The sequence below is a fragment of the Conger conger genome, chromosome 7 (genome assembly GCF_963514075.1).
Source record: "Conger conger chromosome 7, fConCon1.1, whole genome shotgun sequence".
Lineage (NCBI taxonomy): Eukaryota > Metazoa > Chordata > Actinopteri > Anguilliformes > Congridae > Conger > Conger conger.
The window spans coordinates 63,844,927-63,866,556 of NC_083766.1; the positions used below are offsets into that span (position 1 = coordinate 63,844,927).

Below are 21,630 nucleotides of genomic sequence, written 5' to 3' on the forward strand. Positions count from 1 at the left end.
GGCGGTTCAGTTCCCTAAAGGCTCTACGCGACTGAGTAAGTGCCTGAAGAAGGAAATAAGGGCAGCTCCATGGAAACTAGGAAGTCATTTCCACAGAGTCCCCCCCAAAGTCACACACGGCTGCCAAAAACTATAATGGCCGGCCTAAGCAGAACAAAAATTCAGTTGTTTTTCGCCCATGCACTGTAGGGCGGAGATGTAGCTACAGAAATCACATTTAAACGCAGACCACCCCCCTCTAGTTACTGCCAATTACAGCTCCCTCGCGCCTCGTATGAGTAGCGGACTGTACAAGTGGGGGGGGGTGATGTGACATCAGGGCTTTAAGCACGATTACCATACCTGCGCTGTCATGCGTGGACAACCTTACAACCTTGCTCGCTATTTCACTGAACACTGAAAATGGATGCAATTACATTCCGGAATTTAACAAAGAAGAAACTGGCTGGCTATTGCACTGGCTATTCCAACCTTTAGACAAAGACAATGCAGGTTTGAGATTAAGGAACACAGCGTCAAAGCCACGATGAAACTGCAACTGCTTTAGGCTCGTAGTCCACACACAGAGCGACCTGCGGGATGCCGGCAGGAACATTCTTCATTCGTTAGGGCCATACACATCCGTGGAACACAACACACGTTGGATTTCGCCTTCAGGGCGAACTGCTTGAAGGTTATTTAACTTAGAAACTGAACCAAAGTTCAGACCAAATTCAGTTTCTGGAAATCTGAGAGCAAACTCTCAGCCTCCGTAGTTATGGTAGCACTGGATTTAAACCCAAATAAAAAAATGTTCTTGACCAGTTATTAGTCAAGAAATAGAGCCCAATGTTGATTATATTGCAACTACGAGCCTACAATAGGCTAATATCACAATATAATAATAATAATAATAATAATAATAATATCTGATTGTATGACTTCTTACTATTGGCAAGTTTAATAATGGTGGTATTTACTTATACGCAAAGGTCTACTCAAAAGTCCACTTAACAAATACATGTATCAGGAAAACTTGTCGTATCAGTGACACGCGTCGCTGACCTGCTTCAGTCACCAACTGATTTCCAAAAAATGTCCAACCGCCACCCTGAGCAGGTATAAAACACGAGCTCTAACAAAAATTCAGTATCAGATACTTGTTTTCATAAACCGATGAATGTTTAAGTCACTTGATTGAAACCACTGTGGTATTGTTGGGGAAGCTGTATAGGCTATAGCCTGCGTGGAATACCGGCGATATGCAGACGCATCAAATACGAAAGGAACATAGCGGCATAATGACGTACCTTTTGTTCAAAGAGTTCCAGTATACGGGCTCCATGTTTGTCGCGGAGATTCCAAGTAAACCCATAAGGAACACGACCAGAATCCTCAATCCGTGCGCGCCTCTCCGACGCGCCATTGTCACCCCTGAATCAGACCTTTCTTCTCCCATCAAAGCGACGGGAAGTCAGGCGCTCCACCGTATGAAAAGTTTAATTAATCCGTCAGTGCGAACAGCGACGGCGTGACTCCGCCAACCGCATCGGCATATGCGCCCCCGAAATACACGCACACCGCGCGTATACAAGGACTAAAACCCAAATTGTGTAAGTTTTTCAACGTGTCTTGACCCGAAATATTATCATTTGCAAAATAGGTTTCCTTTCCTTAGAAGACTGCCTTTAATATGACATGAAAATATAGGCTACTACTCTAGTACCAAAATAATATTTTAAATAAAAAACTGACCCGTTACTACTATACACCTCGAGGGTCTCTCGCCTTTCATTGGATTATCCCAGTGGAAAAAACGCAGAACATTGGGAACTATTTACGATCGAAGTGGTTCCCGTCACCATCGCTAAAATCATGGATGTATACTCCCGTCCCCACCAGTGCTCAGGGGAGCGAGAGCATTTCCCCGAGGACATGGACGGTATATGCTCTTTCACGAGACGATCATCCACTCATTCTTCTTGTATAAAAAAAATGAGAGGTGTAGAAGTGTAAGGTCGACGAATGGCATCTGATAGAAGTTTTACGAAAAAGGCAGAATGAATACAAACGTGCACATGGAATAGCTGCCAAGATTCGCCTTATAGCACAAACAGGCTGAGATGTTAACAGCCGGCTTCGTCAACTCAGACATTTGCATTCGATTAATTGCTTCTTCATCTGCTGCTCCAAGTCACCCTGACTCGCCCATCGCTCCCAGCGCACTGGCCGCGCTCTGCTCGAAGGGAATGGGGGGTGAGGGGGTGTGTGTGTCTGGAGCAGCCAGTGACAGACGCGCCAAACTAGTGCAGAAGTGAGTTCTCTGAAGTTTTATCAGCCTTCCTTCCTACACATTCCAAACTCACAGAGACATGTGTTGGTCGTCCGGGACCCCAGGATGAGTACAGAATCAAGCAGTATATTGCTCCCACCTGTCACTCACTGACCCCCACTGCCCACGCCAAACTGTTTTAGTTTTAACCACCAGCCTTCGGCAGTTTCATTTATCTCATGACCATAGCGCCTCCAGAGGACCGTTAGCACTCGGCCATTATTGTGGCTAAGCTTCATGTGGGCAGTTGTTTTGCCCACTTATACCAATTAAAATAAATACACTCTGAACACACCGATTGAAATAACCACACTCTGAACACACCAATTAAATTAAACACACTCTGAACACAGGAGTTAGCCGATAAAACTGGAGCAACAATGCCACCGTGTGGAGACTAGACATACTAGCAACCCACATTTTGAACTGAGGTGCGTTTTGCAAATTGTAGGTCTACCAATAGCGACTATATTTAATTACAAGTTTATGGGCAAATTTGACATCGTCTACATATTAAGAATCAATTGCTGCATTAAACTGAAGTTAACATGAAACTCTTAGCATACTCTATTGAATGTCTAAGCAATTTCCGACCTCTGCAGGCTGCAGCGCGCGCACCTGTTACTTCAGGCGTTACTAGCATCTCCATGGTAACCAGCTACTACCGAGAAACGGCAGGTGACGGGGTTTATAATTTCAAGTTATAATAGCGATAATAACACCGGTAATTCCAACCTGTCAGAATAAAGAACAGAACACAGATACAGTGGGGTTCAAGAGTTTTTGTGTCAAAATGTGTTAAGATTATAAAAATGTCATAAATGATACTGCATGCCTTATCAAGGAATCACTTTTGCTCATTACCACTACCTTTTACATTACATTACATTACATGGCATTTTGCAGACGCTCTTATCCAGAGCGACGTACAACAAAGTGCAAATTAAACACAAGAACAAGTGCAAAAAGGACCCGAGAGGACAGTATAGTTCCGAGTCCTAGTGTAAACATGCAGAAAATCAGAACCCTTTTACAGTTTAACTCCAACTCAGTTTAACATAATATAACACATACAGTACAGACATGCCCACACGCTCGAGTGCACGCACGCACGCAGTACATAAAACATAATGTACCTGTTTTTCCTATCATAAACAAGAATGTATTAGCGACCTATAATAATTCTGTATATAACTATATAGTCGTTATTACTACCGGCGTTGGCAATAGTGTTATTACAGGCATGCCAATAAAGCATTCTTGAATTGAATTCTTTCTCTTTGTTATATTCGTCGAACGAATGTGTACAATTGCGTACACAATTCTAATCTAACCGTGCCTTTCGTAATGATTTAGCCACTGCCCAACGAAGTGCATTTGTATTGCCCAGTCCTTGCTGTGTATATTTGTAAAATGGAAAAAAGTGTATTAGTAAGATGGCCGCCCTGTTCGTACCATGTGACTAGGGAGGAGTTTGCCTGACCCCATCACGTGATGCAGTGGCAGTTCGCTAAAACATTTTACACGTCGAGTATTTTACACCATTTATGTATTTAGGCATAGATATTGATTAAAAACCAACTGCAATTCAAAGTTATGCAAATTACCGACATATTTATTTGTTTTGTAGTGAATGCTTCCAGGTGGATGGTTGCCTACGTCATACACACTTCCGTTCCGCCGTTAGCAGCTGTGCCTCAGTTGCTACAGATTTTGCTGTTGAATTAGAGATAATCAACCTCCATCAAACGTCGTATCTTGAAGCCGTTTAACATTTTTCTTTGCGTCTGTGTTTTTGAAGCACGGTAAGTACAAGATAAGTTGTTCATATGTATCACATGAATGGCGTTTAAGCTTCAATACCCACATCTGTCAAAGCGGCAGCTGTATCGATGGACATTCTCGAGTCCAACTGCGTCTGCTATGCGGTGGTGTCGCTCAGTAATAGTGGCAAACGTAAACTAACGTATAGTTAGTCAGTCAAGACTACGATCAATAATGTTTGTTAATAGAAGACACACGGAATATTCAATGTTAAGAATGAGTCGACCATCTGGTTAGACTATCGTAATACTGTTACGGCACACATCCAAAACGAGACTCAAACGAAAATTTTAATTTACATGGTAACTACTGTTGACTGTTTAAATCTCGCTGGTTTGCCAAAATGCCAACAAATCAAATTAACCAAACCAGCTCGTTACCATTTAGTAGATAATGAAGAATTCAAAGACAAAGCAAATAACGAGCCAAACCTGCAGTGTGTTACTAAGTTTAAGGAAAGGATTATCAGTTTAAATACATACACCTAATTAGGAGCTAAGTGATTCACCTTGTTACACCTCAGTATTTGATAAACGCTTTGCTAGCTCTTTTCCTGTTTGCAATGTAGCATGGTAAGCATAATGTGATCTTGGCACGTTTAGTGTTCATGGCATGCATAGCTATGTGTGTCATAAATGTGGCTTAAGAGGGTAAATAATCCCTCAAAACATGAAAAGCAGCTAATTAATTAAAAAATACCAGTTTGCTAAAATTCTTCGATTGCAATTGTGGTTGGAACGAAAACCACCATGCACAGGGTGTCCCCTGGACAGAACTTGAGAACCACCGTCTTACCCTACTGATTAATTCCCTCCCCACACACATGTGGATGGAATAACAGGCATGTTCAGCTAATCTCTTATGACGCTCTGCTCCCACACCAGCTTCGCACTGTCAGTGAAATGGCGGAGCCTTGCAGTCCGGCCGCTAAGTGTGTGTCTCCGGGGGCCGCGGGCGCAGGGGTGGAGATGGAGGCGGTGGAGATGGACCCGGTGGAGTTCACCCTCCGCAAGCGTCTGCCGCGCAAACTGCCCAAGCGCCGCCACGACGTCTACGTCAACATGAAGACGGACTTCCGGGCGCAGCTGGCGCGCTGCCAGAAGCTGCTGGACGGCGGCGCGCAGCGCGAGATCTGCGTGCACGGCCTGGGGCTGGCCATCAACCGCGCCATCAACATCGCGCTGCAGCTGCAGAGCGGCAGCCAGGGGGCGCTGCTGCTGGCCGCCAACACCTCCACCGTGGAGCTGGTGGACGACCTGGAGCCGGAGGAGGCGGGGACTGAGCCACTCACACACACGCGCAACAACTCGGCCATTCACATTAAAGTGTACTACCCCGACCCCCAGTGAGCACGTGACAGTGCAGTACCTCAGAGACCCTCTGTTGTTGGGGGTGGGCGGGGGCTACGAAAAGCTGCAAGATAAAAATTAACTGTGAATCGTTTACAGAAGAGACAGTCCTTTGATCGACAGCGCCCCTCCTGTGGTCTTTAATATGAAGTGTGCCCCTGAAACGGCTCTATAAGGGCTGTGGGGCTGTAGGACTGGAGGACTGGAGGACTGGAGGACTGTAGGGCTGCTGCATGCTGAAGATCATCAGTGCCCCTCATTATTACAATTAGGTTTGCAATTTTATTTGGGCCAAATGACTGTGTGTGTCCAACATCAAGTGCAATTTCAGATCCTGAGTTTTCCGTTTGCAGATGTTGTGGTTTGTGCTTGAGCAAAATGCTGAGTTGTACAGAATAAAATGTATTTAAATTGATCGCTGGTTTGCTGTTTTTATGAATCTGGATTTGTGCAGAAGACCAAGCTGAACCTTCCTTTGAATAACAGAGCCTAGAACCATTTCTGTACTGGCTCCCCTCAGTATCACCCCTCATGTGTTCTGGAATGACTGAAGCTGTCTCTGCTCCTCCACTGTGTCTTAACCCCTTCAGTCCCAAGCCCAGCAGGAAGTGGCTAAAAACCAAAGTTCAGCACAGTGATACTGGACTGAAGGGTCCAGTGGTTTCAGTCCTCCGAGTCACTCCACCGCTCCCTGCCCCAGTGTGCCTGCCCCACCTCTCCCTGCCCCACCTCTCACTACCCCACCTCTCACTACCCCACCGCTCCCTACCCCACCTCTCACTACCCCACCTCTCCCTGCCCCAGTGTGCCTGCCCCACCTCTCCCTGCCCCACCTCTCACTACCCCACCTCTCCCTGCCCCAGTGTGCCTGCCCCACCTCTCCCTGCCCCAGTGTGCCAGCCCCACCTCTCACTACCCCACCTCTCCCTGCCCCAGTGTGCCTGCCCCACCTCTCCCTGCCCCAGTGTGCCTGCCCCACCTCTCACTACCCCACCTCTCCCTGCCCCACCTCTCACTACCCCAGTGTGCCTGCCCCACCTCTCACTACCCCACCTCTCCCTGCCCCACCTCTCACTACCCCACCTCTCCCTGCCCCACCTCTCACTACCCCACCTCTCCCTGCCCCACCTCTCACTACCCCACCTCTCCCTGCCCCACCTCTCACTACCCCACCTCTCCCTGCCCCACCTCTCACTACCCCACCTCTCCCTGCCCCACCTCTCCCTGCCCCAGTGTGTCTGCCCCACCTCTCACTACCCCACCTCTCCCTGCCCCACCTCTCCCTGCCCCAGTGTGTCTGCAGGGCAGAGGTGTGGTGTTAACGTTCTGCAGCGGGTTGGTTCAGCCCACAGATAGTGACAGGGCCATGCAGTAAAGACAGATAACGGACATCACGTGACTGAAACGCTCACATTCCTACACATGAACAGACTCAGCACAGTTTCCCCATTGTTTCATCTCATTTTAATACATTTATCTTCCCCTAAAGGTGAAAGACAATGCACATGTGAGGCTTAATGTTTACTATTCATTACGCTGATTATAGATACATATTTAGTGAAGGGATGAACTTAATTAGACCACAACAACAAATGTAATAAGTACATTTTGTGTTTATAATAACCACCATGTTACCAGCCAATATGAGACCAGCTGGTGTGAGGAGTTTAAAACAGTATAGAATGTTTAAAACGTAAAGGTAAAATTGCCCTTTTAAATGTGTTTAAAAAGCCCTGCAGTCTGGTCATGGTGTTTTCGTTGGGGGATACAGTAATTAGTTTTAGGCCTTTAAAGTGGCTTCAATAAACAGACAAAGAGCGGATAAAGAAGTGAGACCCAGGTGAAGCCTGAAGCGTGTGGCAGAGGAGGCTAGATGGTGTGGTGGAGGTACTGCGGGAGCGGGGAGGGGGAGACGCAGTTGTCGTAGAAGATCTGGAAGTTCTGGTCCACGTCCATCTTGCCCTTCAGGTAGGTCTCCAGGTCCAGCACGGTCAGCTCGTGCACGGCGTTGGCCTCCTTGGCGTTCTTGGCGAGCGCGGCGTGGGCGGGGAAGCGGATGCGCACGTCGGGCGGGGCGTTGCGGTCGTACTCCGTGCAGCAGTACGCGGTCCACACGTCCTCGGGGATGCCCACGCGGTCCTGGTTGTTGCGGCGGATCACGTGCCCGGCGGTGGTCACCCCGGTGACGATGTAGGCGGAGCCGCGGCAGTAGTTGTTGAGCCGGATGCGGATGCGCTCCTCGTGCTGCTGCCACGGCCCGATGTTGAACTCGCGGATCTCCGGCACCACGTTGGTCAGCGTGTAGGTGGCGGCGCGGTCGTGCGGGTCAGACTGGTGCTGGTCCGGGTTCAGGTGCCCGCGCTCGTACAGAACCACGTCCGAGTAGTCGTCCAGAACCGCCTGGCTGTCCTCAAACTTCATGTGCAGGTATCCCTGTGGGAAGGGCATCATGTTCCCGTTCCCATCCACCTCTGCCAGCTGGGGGGGGGGGAGGGGGAATATGTGGGTACAGGGCCATAATGGTTCCGAATAGCTGAACCACTGACCTGATGCTCATATACACAGGTGTAGGGTTTATTAGCACTGACCTGATGCTCATATATACAGGTGTAGGGTTTATTAGCACTGACCTGATGCTCATATATACAGGTGTAGGGTTGATTAGCATTAGCACTGACCTGATGCTCATATATACAGGTGTAGGGTTTATTAGCACTGACCTGATGCTCATATATACAGGTGTAGGGTTTATTAGCGTTAGCACTGACCTGATGCTCATATACACAGGTGTAGGGTTTATTAGCACTGACCTGATGCTCATATATACAGGTGTAGGGTTGATTAGCATTAGCACTGACCTGATGCTCATATATACAGGTGTAGGGTTTATTAGCACTGACCTGATGCTCATATATACAGGTGTAGGGTTTATTAGCGTTAGCACTGACCTGATGCTCATATATACAGGTGTAGGGTTGATTAGCATTAGCACTGACCTGATGCTCATATATGGTAAATGGTAAATGGTAAATGGCTGGCATTTATATAGCGCCTTTATCCAAAGCGCTGTACACTTGATGCTTCTTATTCACCCATTCATACACACACTCACACACCAACGGCGATTGGCTGCCATGAAAGGCACCGACCAGCTCGTTAGGAGCATTTGGGGGTTAGGTGTCTTGCTCAGGGACACTTCGACACAGCCCGGGCGGGGGATCGAACCGGCAACCCTCTGACTGCCAGACGACTGCTCTTACTGCCTGAGCCATGTCGCCCCCATATATACAGGTGTAGGGTTTATTAGCACTGACCTGATGCTCATATATACAGGTGTAGGGTTGATTAGCATTAGCACTGACCTGATGCTCATATATACAGGTGTAGGGTTGATTAGCATTAGCACTGACCTGATGCTCATATATACAGGTGTAGGGTTTATTAGCACTGACCTGATGCTCATATATACAGGTGTAGGGTTGATTAGCATTAGCACTGACCTGATGCTCATATATACAGGTGTAGGGTTTATTAGCACTGACCTGATGCTCATATATACAGGTGTAGGGTTGATTAGCATTAGCACTGACCTGATGCTCATATATACAGGTGTAGGGTTTATTAGCACTGACCTGATGCTCATATATACAGGTGTAGGGTTTATTAGCACTGACCTGATGCTCATATATACAGGTGTAGGGTTTATTAGCATTAGCACTGACCTGATGCTCATATATACAGGTGTAGGGTTTATTAGCACTGACCTGATGCTCATATATACAGGTGTAGGGTTTATTAGCACTGACCTGATGCTCATATATACAGGTGTAGGGTTTATTAGCACTGACCTGATGCTCATATATACAGGTGTAGGGTTTATTAGCACTGACCTGATGCTCATATATACAGGTGTAGGGTTTATTAGCACTGACCTGATGCTCATATATACAGGTGTAGGGTTTATTAGCACTGACCTGATGCTCATATATACAGGTGTAGGGTTGATTAGCATTAGCACTGACCTGATGCTCATATATACAGGCGTAGGGTTTATTAGCACTGACCTGATGCTCATATATACAGGTGTAGGGTTTATTAGCACTGACCTGATGCTCATATATACAGGTGTAGGGTTTATTAGCATTAGCACTGACCTGATGCTCATATATACAGGTGTAGGGTTTATTAGCACTGACCTGATGCTCATATATACAGGTGTAGGGTTTATTAGCACTGACCTGATGCTCATATATACAGGTGTAGGGTTTATTAGCACTGACCTGATGCTCATATATACAGGTGTAGGGTTTATTAGCACTGACCTGATGCTCATATATACAGGTGTAGGGTTTATTAGCACTGACCTGATGCTCATATATACAGGTGTAGGGTTTATTAGCACTGACCTGATGCTCATATATACAGGTGTAGGGTTTATTAGCACTGACCTGATGCTCATATATACAGGTGTAGGGTTTATTAGCATTAGCACTGACCTGATGCTCATATATACAGGTGTAGGGTTGATTAGCGTTAGCACTGACCTGAGGCTCGTACATCCAGGGGTAGTCCACGCGCCGGTCGCCCTCTGTCTTCTTGAAGGTGTAGGCGGAGTAGACGGGGATGCGCTTCTGCGGGTCGTACAGCGTGACGTAGCGCGGGCGATCCGCGTAGCGCTGGCAGATCCTCTTCAGGCGGTAGTCGATGAAGCCGCGGGGCGGCGTGCCCATGTACAGCGAGTCCTTGCACCGCTCCACGTGGTTGAAGTCCTCCACCACCGTGGCAGCGCCCCGTGGCACGCCGGGGAAACCTGCGCAGAACAAAACCAAACTCCAAAACCCTACTTGCTGCATGGTAGCCGGCGGAATAAGGCAACGTCCTCTGATGGACCCTGCAGGCTGCACAGTCAGCAGTCAGGCGTGTGCTGCTCATTTAAATGGTGTCTCTGTATGTAAAGCACAGAGCCGATTGGAAAACCACACCATCACTTTATAGCTCTATGCCCCGTCTCAGCCTGAATAAAGAAGATAGTTTAGACCAGTTAGTTAGTGTGCTAATTTGCCTTTGTAAAAGTCAGGGTTCTTAGCCCCTTTAAACTGTTACAGTATATCTCCCAAATCCTCCAAAATATAGACCTATCTTTTATTTCCAAAAAGCATTTGATTCTATTTGGCACAAAGGTCTACTGCACAAAGTCATTGAAAGTGATGTAGGTTTTACCCCCTACAAGTTTTGGATCTGCTAGAACAGTATTTCCAGACCTGGGCCCTGGCAGTCACTTATTAAAAAGTCCAGAATTATGATCTTCCAAAAACAGATCCAAATCTCAGGGAACTTAATCAAATTACACACACACTAGGGACAAAAAGAAACACGCACATAATATAAATCAAAATACTTTCCACTATATATCTAACTATATATCACAGAAAAGTATGGGATCCTCTTACAAATTAAGGAGAGAATAATGGCATTTGCCTACAACACTATAACCACCCCCAGTCAACTTGTAGTTACACTCAGAAGTGCAAGACATTCAAGGTCATCCTTTCATGGTTTCTGCTTGGTCCTATAACCCCTGCTAATTATTTCATTCACTACACTGCCCCACTCTCCCCTTCTGGTCCAATGAAGAAAAACGACACACGCAGAGGACACATGCAGAGGGGACACAGGACACAGGACACACAGTGCGTCCTGCATGAGTTTGGTTTCTACGAGCCGCAGTGCTGGACTCCTCTCTGGAAACCTGCCAGTCAGCTGAGCAGAAGGCCCCTTGTGAGCCTCTTGCTATCGTAGCGATGCAAAACAGGCTTTCCAGAACAAAGAGTCCCTCTCATACCGGACTGGTGCTGGCTATCAGTCACACAGTTATCAATGGACACTTTAGGCTATGCAAAATATGCATTGTTGTGAATGAATAACTTAAGCCACACGGAAGGCTGACTTCATGCTTGTTGATCTCCCCTTCCTGGAAATTCTCTGCATTTTCCCTCACTGACCTATCCCTATCCACCTTTGAATGCCACACTGTCTCAATTACTCACCCTGCTAAACTTTATATTGTCGTCGTTTATCGTCCTCCAGGTGCCCTGGGAAGTTTCCTTGATGAGCTTGACACTCTACTCAGCTCGTTCCCTGAGGATGGCACCCCACTTATCCTCCTGGGAGATTTCAACATCCACCTGGAAGCCTCCCAGTCTGCTGCCTTCTTACCACTACTTCACTCTTTTGACCTCTCTCTGCAGCACTCTCCCCCAACTCACAAGGCTGGAAACCTTCTCGACCTGATCTTTCTGAGGAACTGCTCCTCTTCTAACCCGTTACCCCTTTACACAAGTCTGATCACCACTTCATTTCCTTCTCCATCCCCCTAGCCCCTCTGCCTCCCTCCCCTTCTCTCACCCCCACTGTTTCTGTGCGATGTAACCTCTCTCGGTCCTCTTGTCTCCCGGCCTGCTCGATCCTCCCCTCCCAGCCCATGGGTTTCTGACCTTCTACGTTCCTCCAGGCCCAGCCTACGTGCAGCTGAGAGGAAGTGGAGGAAATCAAAAGACCCATCGGACCTGTCTTCCTACCAGTCTCTCCTGGCGGAATTCTCCTCTGCCATCACCACTGCCAAATTACTTCCAAACAAAAATCCAGAATTCTACTTCTAACCCCCGTCAACTGTTCTCCATTTTCTCCTCTCTCCTCAGCACACCTCCCCCACCATCTCAGTCCTCGTTCACTGCTGATGACGGTATTTTTTGACGAGAAGGTTGCAGATATCCGCAGCACCTTCGCGACCACTACCACTTCTGTGCCTGCCCCGTTTCTCCTCTTTCTGTCCCCTTACAGATGCTGATGTGTCTCACCTCCTGCTCGTTCTGCCACTTCGTGCCGTCTGGCGCCTCCCCCCTCGCCACACCTGCACTTCAAGCTCACGACTGCTGTCTGTCCTGGTCCCACGGTGGTGGAATGACCTCCCGGTGGATGTCGGAACGGCAGAGTCTCTGACCTCCTTCAAGCGCAGACTGAAGACTCATCTCTTTAGGCTACAGCTTTCCCTCCCTAACTCACCACCATGATTAGCCTTAGACTGTAATGGCACTTATGTATAGATATTGTTTTTTTATTGGCTGTTGTATTCAGGGTATTCTAGCTGCCAACTGTGGTATGCTAGTTTGAAAGTTGATTGTACTCTTCAAGGATTCTGATTATCTGTATGTTTACACTAGGACTCGGAACTGTACTGTCCTCTCACGTCCTCTTAGCACTCATACTTGTGTTTGATTTGCACTTCATTGTACATCGCTCTGGATAAGAGCGTCTGCTAAATGCCATGTAATGTAATCTCCTCAAAAGAGATAAAACTAACACCTGGCTCCCAGCTTCCAACACACGTCACACTTACTGACAAAAACAGAGTAAATAAATACCAGCAAACCTTTATTCAGTTTAAAGCACAAACACCTTCAGCCAATGTACAAATGCTGGGAAAGGAATCATCCAAATGACATATAATAGACACACACAGTTAGCATGGGAGGGGGGGGGCAGATAGTGCAGGGGGCAGGGGGCTTGGCTGCAGGGGGTCAGGGGGCAGGGGGTCAAAGGGCAGATGGCCTGGCTGCAGGGGGTCAGGGGGCAGGGGGTCGGAGGGCAGATGGCCTGGCTGCAGGGGGTCGGACGGCAGGGGACTGGAGGGCAGGGGACCGGAGGGCAGGGGACCGGAGGGCAGGGGACCGGGGAGCAGGGGACCGGGGAGCAGGGGACTCGGGAGCAGGGGACTCGGGAGCAGGGGACTCGGGAGCAGGGGACTCGGGAGCAGGGGACTCGGGAGCAGGGGCCCGGGGAACAGGAGGGCAGGGGGAGCGCCACAGTCTTGCAGAAAGATCTGGAAGCTGTGGGGGACGTAGGTGGCGCTCCTGAGGAAGTCCTGCAGGGCGGCCAGGTGGAGCTCGGAGACGGGCGCCCCCGGGCGGTTCTGCCCCCGGGCGGCGAAGGCGGGCAGCCGCGCGCGCTCCTCGGGCGGGGCGTTCCGGTCGAACTCGGGGCAGCAGTACGCCGACCACAGGTAGGTCGGCACGGCGACGCGCGGGAGGCCGGCACGGCGCACCGCCAGGCCGGAGGTGGTCACCCCGGTGACGATGTGGGCCGGGCCGCGGCAGTAGTTGTTCAGACGCTGGCGGACCCGGTGGTTCTGCCGCGCCCAGGGCCCGGTGAAGCCCGCGTCCTGAGGAACCACGTTCGTGAGCGTGTATGTCGCCGCCTTATCCTCGGGGTCAGACTGGTGCTCGTCCGGGTTCAGCTGTCCCCGAACAAACCCCACGCTGTCAGAGTAGTCCTCCAGCACCGCCTGCATGGCCTCCACCCTTCCCATCAGCCCTTCCGGAGGGATCGGCTGCATCTCCCCCGACTCTGACACATCTGACAACTGCAGCCCAACAGGAAACAGACAGGTTATAACCACACCTTCAGCTCAAAACAAGAAACAGACAGGTTATAACCACACCTTCAGCTCAAAACAAGAAACAGACAGGTTATAACCACACCTTCAGCTCAAAACAAGAAACAGGAAGTTAAATAAGGACATCTGCAGAAGTGAAGTGGTTTAGATGCATTCACCGGAGAGAGCTGGTCTGCAGCTGCCAGGAGCCTCTGCAAATAAACTGGTAAAAACATCAGGGCGGCTATGAATGAATGGGAATACTGATAGACACACTGAAAGGGCGAATGTACATTCCATATCAGAATGACGGCTGTTCTCTCAATGCAAATTTAACACTGAATGGATGCATTGCAAATGTGAAAAGCTATTAAATTAAATTCAAGATTAAATACTGCCTTTCCTACTCTGTCAGAAACAGAAACAGTGCTATACCAGTGCAATGCTAACACTATCAATGTACCACTGCAATGCTAATGCTCACATCTTAGCACTGAAATGCTAATGCTAGCACTGTACCATTGCAATGCTAATGTTCCCATCTTAGCACTGAAATGCTAATGCTAGCACTGCTCTAATGAAAGCATGGCTATGTTCAGGGCAGGTAAAGGTGTGGTTTGCAGGAGCAGGTAAAGGGGTAGTGCAGGTGTGCGTACCTGTGGCTCGTACATCCAGGCCGCGTCGGCGCGTTTGAGGCCGTCGGAGCGGTGGAAGCGGTAAGCGGAGTACACGGGGATGCGGGCGACGGGGTCGTACAGGGTGAGGAATCGCACGCGGCCGTTCAGCCGCTGGCAGACGTAGCGGAGGGTGGGGTGCTCCAGGCCTGCGGGGGGGCGACCGCCGAACAGGAACTCGCTGCAGTCCGGAGACGGGACGGTGCCCACACTACAGCACCCCGGCCCCCACACCACGCCCAGCACAACCAGCTGCCACGGCAACGCTGCCCAGCAACCAGCCATCGCCACGGGAAACAAGCAGAGTCTAAACCCCACGCGCACAGAGCTGCAGAGCTAACAGAGCCAATATGCAAATCTCACACACACCGGTGCTCAAACACACACACTCACACACTCAAATGCACACAGACACACAAAGTAATATCTCAGCAATGACTGAAATACTCAAAACAGCCAAGACCAAGTTCCTTGGTGTAGTGAAACACTTACACCATGAGAGGGAGCTCAACACAAACAGGGCTAAAGACTCACTGTATGTAGGCTTATATGACTGGTTCTTAAACGTATTTATTTTGGGATTCTGGTCCAAATTATAAATGCAGTACCTTTATTTACCTTTCAACCCATCAAATGCACCTTACACAGCCTCACTCCACTCCAAAGACCACTTTATTCACACCCCACACTACCCAATTCACACCCTGAACCGCAGTTAAATACAGGTTTAAACACCAGGTTCCCACAAACGTTAACACACAACTAACAACTATTTAAATTAAAAGCCATTAATATTCAACCACGTTTTTTCCCCGGGAGGGGAGTGCACCGTTCCTGGATATACTGCAATACCAGGTCGATGCGTGGAGTGGACGGAGCAAGCCCCTATTCCATCTCCCTGTTCCAAAAATCAATTTAATATATGGTCCCCAGATAGGGGACGTATCAGATATTAAACTGATAAGAACAGATACTACACTTGATCTTAGCCAAAAGGCCGAGAAGCGATACTGAACGACAGCTCGAGTCGAAGGAGTCGTTGCGGGAAACACAGCGTACAGTGACGGGATAGAAGATTTGGGCACAGTTAATTTATAACCCCTACAACTGAAATACTATTCCATAACACATGGCAGTACATCACGGTACTCCCGAGAGCTCAATTATGTACATTTTCATTGTTTGATCATTTCATAAAGATCCCAGGATGCAACTGTATGTACATTAAAATAACTTCCACCAATCACACCGAAGTGGCATCGAATTTTTAAAGCGTCATTCCACTGAACTACGGCAGCGGATGAGGCACATACCGCAACGAGTCGCTTCGGATTTACTGCTGCTTCGCGCGTTCAGCTGGTTCAGTTCACCCAGCATCAAACGATTGAAATAACATTCTGATCGATACGATTTCAGCGATATGCATAATGTCATACATGTCACGATACAACACAATCCGACGAGTCACTTGAACTACAGTAGTCGAACTCACAAGCGAACCTCACTCAGTGCAGCAACTTGTGCGTTTTCACCTTCGTGTATTGAACGTATGTCGATTTTAATTCAAGTTAAAACCGAAAGAGCACCTGTAGACGCTGGATTCGGACATTTCCTTCTGTATCAATGACTTCGAATAGGTCGGCTTGGCTAGTGCTGGCGGACGGGTAGCACATCGTCGTCGTGACGCACAACCACACTACTCTGGGGCATATCCCAATCGCTTTTCTACTTGACAAACGAACGGTAAAATACGTAACAAAACCGATTAAACTATTCCAATAAACAAAGGAACCGATATTACATCCCCTAGCTTCTGTAGGTGAAAGTTTGTATTAAATTAGAAAATAAGCATTTTCACTAGTAATCACAGACCCCACTGTAGCTACACTTTTATGCAAGCAATACAAGTAGGCGAAAGTACAAAAATAAATTAACAATCCAAAGCAACAAGAGCTGGATTACTTCCGGTGTGCAATATAGGGTAGGATAAATGTTCCACTAAAAACTGTTGACATTTTTTATATACACTGCCACAATTTTTAAAGAATGGAAGAGATTAATCTCTTTGAAGTTTGATTCAATTGTACATCTTTTTAATTTGAGACGGACATAACATCTCAAAAATCATGTACTCGAATTTAACCCAAGCAAAATATTTGCTAAATAATCCCCCAAACAACTCAAAACAAGAATCAATACCAACAGGAGAACACACTGTTTGACATTGGCAGGGAAATTTGTCACATTTCACTTGGGACCCCACCCAGCTGCGGTGCTCATCCCACAAATGCAAATGAACAGGCTTTCAAATGATATAGGATACAATGCTAATAAGTGACAACAGATATGACCAAACACAGTTTAGTTTGAATTGAAACATTTGAACAATCACTAAAAGCAACTTAATTCTTTCAGCAGTGTTGCTTGCAGCTAGCTGGGTAGCTGCCTGCTTTCTTCATACCCAATACACATATGACAATAAAAAAAACACGTTCAACGAATCCCGCCAAAAGTTAATTTTAAGTTCACTTGCATACTCAAATAAGCTCACGACGCGAACTGAACACTGACGAGAGAAGGAATGTTGGCTTACATAGCCAGCATGATTTTCTTTAATGTCTAGACAGTGATTAGGCCTATATTACGACGTTCGATGAAATGCGTGTTTTACGGAGCAGGCGACGTTTAATTTTAAAGTATTTCCTATCAATGGTTTGAAAATGTAAAATAGAAAGGGCCTGTTCTACCTGCTTGCTCTTCTCAAACTAATTACCAAAAGGCAAACTGGCAGGCATTGGCAGGCTTGTTCACGAACTGGTGCGTAAGCTTACTGCCACCTACTGGCTGTGTGATGTAATCTAAATTCCCAATGCATGGGTGGAAAGGGGCATCTACTACACTTTTTCTCTCTGGTTCTCCTCACACACAGGCCTACATTAGCCAGAATCGTACGGTAATAAAAACGGATCGTACATATGCTGTCTCCATGTATTCCGTCGTATTGTCAGTCTTCATAAATTATTATTTTTTTATATTGGAAATCGCTTTGAATCCCAAAGAAGAAAATTGGCTATAAATACAAAATTACTTATTTCTCTCCCTGTTCCCCTCTCTCATCAGAAACATGCAATCAAGCGAACATACAACTACACAATGTGTAATATACATTAAACGGTTAAAAATGAAGAATTAAAGAAAACACCCACTTTGGGACATCAAACTTACACACTGGAACATGGCGTGTTTTCCGATTAAAGAAACATTTCTACATTCAAATTTCCGCAAAGTATCGTGTATGGTACAATAATGCTCCCAATGACAAGCCGTTTTTCTCCGAGTGGGGAGAGGTTAGGCCCGGAGTCGGCAACCCTGGTCCTGGAGAGCCGCAGGGTGTGCTGGCTTTCGTTGTTACTTGGCATTAATTGAAAGCCAGGACACCCTGCGGCTCTCCAGGACCAGGGTTGCCGACCCCTGGGTTAGGCCATTCATGTCAGCAGATACGGCTCAGGACCACATCCAAAATCAACTGCGCATTAAACCGCACAGCGAGAACCGTAAACGAGCTAAACAGTTGAGTGATCATTAAAAAAGTATTTACGGAACAAAACAACCCTACAATGCTACCTTTAAAATGAGCAACAAGCTGACATTCAATATAGGTACATTTACTCTATTTATCTGCCGTACCCAACTAAACGCACCAACACACGAGTGATTACATTCACATTAAATTTAAGACCTAAAACTCAAACCACAAAAAAGCAGCTTCATTCCTCGAGTGCCTGGTTTGGTTTGTTGCAGCTTCATACCCAATAGTTACGCATGACAATAAAATACACGTTCACGGAATACCCCCCCCCAATAAATAATTTAAAGTTTAGGCCTACTTGCACGATCAAATACGGTCAAGAGAATCACCACAGCATGCATATGGAAGCAACTTTCTTAACTCAATACTCCCGCTTTTTTCGCATCAGTAGGCCTTCTGATCGAATTGAAAACGTAATTAAATGTGCTTTCAAAGTCTAATGACAGAAGAAATGTTGGCTTACATGGCCAATATCATCATCTATAATGTCTACAGTGACTATAGCCAATAACCACGGGCCTTAAAGTGTTTGGTTTACAAGGCACATACACATTGTCATTGTTTTCCATTTCCTACCCATGCCAGGGAGAGTTGAGCGGTCAGTGTGCGCTTAACAAATGTCGTTCCAAAGTTGTATTTTTAATTTTTCATGCCACCAGTTTACTTGTATCTGAAGTTTTTGACAGCATAGTTAAGGAACTGCTGTTGTAAGCATTCCGCTTCTCTACTGAAATCAACTCATACAAAGACACCATTTGCGGTTTATGTGCAACGCTGTTCTGAGAAAGGACAACAGAAATCCGAAGAAAATCTAGTTTCTCATCTCAAACTGATTGGCAAATGCCAAACTGGTGTGTAGAAGGGACATTAGTGCCATCTACTGGCAATGTGGTGTAAACTAGTTAACTTCCCTTAAGAAGATTTGACGTTTGGACACATTACTGCTAAAGCTGTGGAAATGGAAATGAGCACCGATTAGACTCGTCCTCCATTAACCATAATCGTGTGATAATAAAAACTAATAGTACGTACGTTGTCTCCATGTATTTAAATTTATTCTGCCAGTCTTTGTAAATAACATTTTTATTTTGGTCACCTGCACAATGAACACACCTACCTGAACACAGTGAGGTCACCTGCACTGCTATGTATCCACGGTGAGCGGGACCCAAACTCACCTGTGAGTGTATCAGTGTGTGTGTGTGAATGTGTGTGTTAATCTGTATTTGTGTGTGTTGTGTTTGTGTGTTTATCTGTGTGTGTGTCTGTGTCCATTACCAACACAATCATTCAGCAAATAAGCAAGTGATGCGTTCACATTCATGGACAACTGACAATAAAAATACACCTGATGAGAAATGCAATGGTGGATAAAGCCGAACCAAACAGCGATGGCGGATTCCTTTGGAGAGGGATTCCTGTGCAGTGGGCACAGCCACCAGAATACCTCTCAGGATTTTAAAGTTTTATTAAAGCCACACATTCCACAGAAGAGCCAGAGCCGGCGTGTCATTTGTCTCTGAATGATTTTAATGTTTCCCGGCTCAGAAACACGCCGTACAGTGTGTAATAACTCCTAACTGAAACAGAAAAATCCTCACTGTACTAATATTTTTAAAGTCTGCTTTTTTTTTCTTTTTTTTTTAAATAATCCTTTTTAAAACCCATTATTAACATTTTTTCATGTCAAGACTTTTAGTTTTTTTCTTTTTTCTTTTTAAATTTGACAAAAGTAAAATGGAAAAGAACACAACAGGAGCAGGCCCTCTGGCAGCCCGGCCACGGGGCCGGGAGTGTTGAGAGAACGTTCCTGCAGCGTTTCGGCAGCCCTGGGAGAACGCTGCCAGAACGTTAGAGAATGTTTCTGTGCTGCTGAGCCAGAGATCCGGGTCCGTCTCCAACGCCTCCGTTAAAAACTAATTTCATTCAAAAATAGATCATTTCCTGCCCTCATCTCTGCAGTAAGAACACAGCGCACAAGTAAACCTCCTGCTCAGTGATGATGTGAAAATAACCAGCTCCCTGCCACAGCTTTAGCCAGAGTGTGGAGCAATCACCTCTCAACCCAAAACTGAACAGGAAAATCAACGCCACACCAAAATAAGCTAAGAATGGAGGCCATCATTCGTTTTGACGATTGCTTTATAAATTAAACATGCTCCTTCATTTCTTATTATCGCCCACACATAACTCAGTTCAGCATAAATCAGAAGATCAGAAACTAGTCCCTCGTAAAATGTTGAGTTCTGCTTGGTCTGATCTGCATCGCATTTGGTCATGTGGTGGGTTAATGCCTCTCATAGACCCTATAGCAGGCCTGCTAGCCTATGCCCCTCACACAGCCCCTATAGCAGGCCTGCTAACCTATGCCCCTCACACAGCCCCTATAGCAGGCCTGCTAGCCTATGCCCCTCACACAGCCCCTATAGCAGGCCTGCTAGCCTATGCCCCTCACACAGCCCCTATAGCAGGCCTGCTAGCCTATGCCCCTCACACAGCCCCTATAGCAGGCCTGCTAGCCTATGCCCCTCACACAGCCCCTATAGCAGGCCTGCTAACCTATGCCCCTCACACAGCCCCTATAGCAGGCCTGCTAACCTATGCCCCTCACACAGCCCCTATAGCAGGCCTGCTAGCCTATGCCCCTCACACAGCCCCTATAGCAGGCCTGCTAGCCTATGCCCCTCACACAGCCCCTATAGCAGGCCTGCTAACCTATGCCCCTCACACAGCCCCTATAGCAGGCCTGCTAACCTATGCCCCTCACACAGCCCCTATAGCAGGCCTGCTAACCTATGCCCCTCACACAGCCCCTATAGCAGGCCTGCTAACCTATGCCCCTCACACAGCCCCTATAGCAGGCCTGCTAGCCTATGCCCCTCACACAGCCCCTATAGCAGGCCTGCTAGCCTATGCCCCTCACACAGCCCCTATAGCAGGCCTGCTAGCCTATCCCCATACGGCTGAGATCTGTGTGCATGCGATGCGTTTGTGGCCTAGTGGACCCTGCGACCGTAAGCCTGAGACACGCCCGCAGTGTGAAACTTGTCTGCAGTGCCCCTGGCGGCTCATGCTGAACGCCACCTCTCTGCGCTTCCCTGTCACAGCCACCAGAGGGCGCTGAGGAGCTCAGGCCTTCCTCCTGTCTGTAAGGCAAAATGGGGTGACAGTGTGGGACTGTTCAAGTGAAGCCAGTGCTAACAGCTACCTCTAACCTACTGACTCTGCAACAGCCAGCGCTAACCACACCAGCCCTGCAATACCCGCTAACAGAGAGCGCTAACCACACCAGCCCTGCAATACCCGCTAACAGAGAGCGCTAACAGAGAGCGCTAACCACACTGGCCCTGCAATGCCCGCTAACAGAGAGCGCTAACCACACCGGCCCTGCAATACCCGCTAACAGAGAGCGCTAACCACACCAGCCCTGCAATACCCGCTAACAGAGAGCG

The 21,630-nt window shown here is 47.5% G+C and overlaps 4 protein-coding genes and 1 non-coding gene across 7 annotated transcripts in view; 1 reads left to right on the forward strand and 4 right to left on the reverse strand.

Moving 5' to 3' along the window:
* LOC133132085 (ephrin-B3-like) overlaps positions 1 to 5,220 on the reverse strand; it is a 12,998-nt gene extending 7,778 nt beyond the window's left edge. The window contains exon 1 of one of the 2 annotated variants that reach the window (XM_061247230.1): positions 4,931 to 5,220. Coding sequence is in view for 1 of the 2 variants with exons in the window: in XM_061247231.1 (XP_061103215.1) it covers positions 1,290 to 1,438 (149 nt within the window). In the remaining variant the exon portion in view is untranslated. Of the gene's footprint in view, positions 1 to 1,289; positions 1,942 to 4,930 lie in introns of those variants that run through there. The other variant, XM_061247231.1, reaches the window with a different exon arrangement.
* On the forward strand, positions 3,851 to 5,899 carry pop7 (POP7 homolog, ribonuclease P/MRP subunit). 2 transcript variants are annotated; one of them, XM_061247233.1, is made up of 2 exons: positions 3,851 to 4,116; positions 5,096 to 5,899. In XM_061247233.1, the coding sequence occupies exon 2, from the start codon at positions 5,104 to 5,106 to the stop codon at positions 5,482 to 5,484; it is 381 nt and encodes a 126-aa protein (XP_061103217.1). In that variant the 5' UTR covers positions 3,851 to 4,116; positions 5,096 to 5,103; the 3' UTR covers positions 5,485 to 5,899. The 2 variants fall into 2 exon arrangements, with proteins under 2 accessions (XP_061103217.1, XP_061103216.1); XM_061247232.1 differs by having other exon boundaries at positions 3,854 to 4,116; positions 5,020 to 5,899.
* Positions 5,900 to 7,353: 1,454 nt separating this feature from the next.
* On the reverse strand, positions 7,354 to 16,455 carry LOC133133611 (uncharacterized). Its single transcript, XM_061249713.1, has 4 exons — positions 14,572 to 16,455; positions 13,048 to 13,903; positions 10,029 to 10,294; positions 7,354 to 7,962 (listed from the first exon to the last, which is right to left on the reverse strand). The coding sequence occupies exons 1-4, from the start codon at positions 14,872 to 14,874 to the stop codon at positions 7,354 to 7,356; spliced, it is 2,034 nt and encodes a 677-aa protein (XP_061105697.1). The 5' UTR covers positions 14,875 to 16,455.
* LOC133134160 (U2 spliceosomal RNA) lies at positions 15,408 to 15,598 on the reverse strand. Its single transcript, XR_009709277.1, has one exon. It is a non-coding gene; the product is annotated as a U2 spliceosomal RNA (small nuclear RNA).
* A 3,232-nt stretch (positions 16,456 to 19,687) lies between the features above and the next one.
* Positions 19,688 to 21,630, reverse strand: part of LOC133132275 (neuroligin-2-like) — a 44,276-nt gene continuing 42,333 nt past the window's right edge. The window contains 1 exon segment of the mRNA XM_061247612.1: positions 19,688 to 21,324. The gene's annotated coding sequence lies outside the window, so the exon portion shown is untranslated.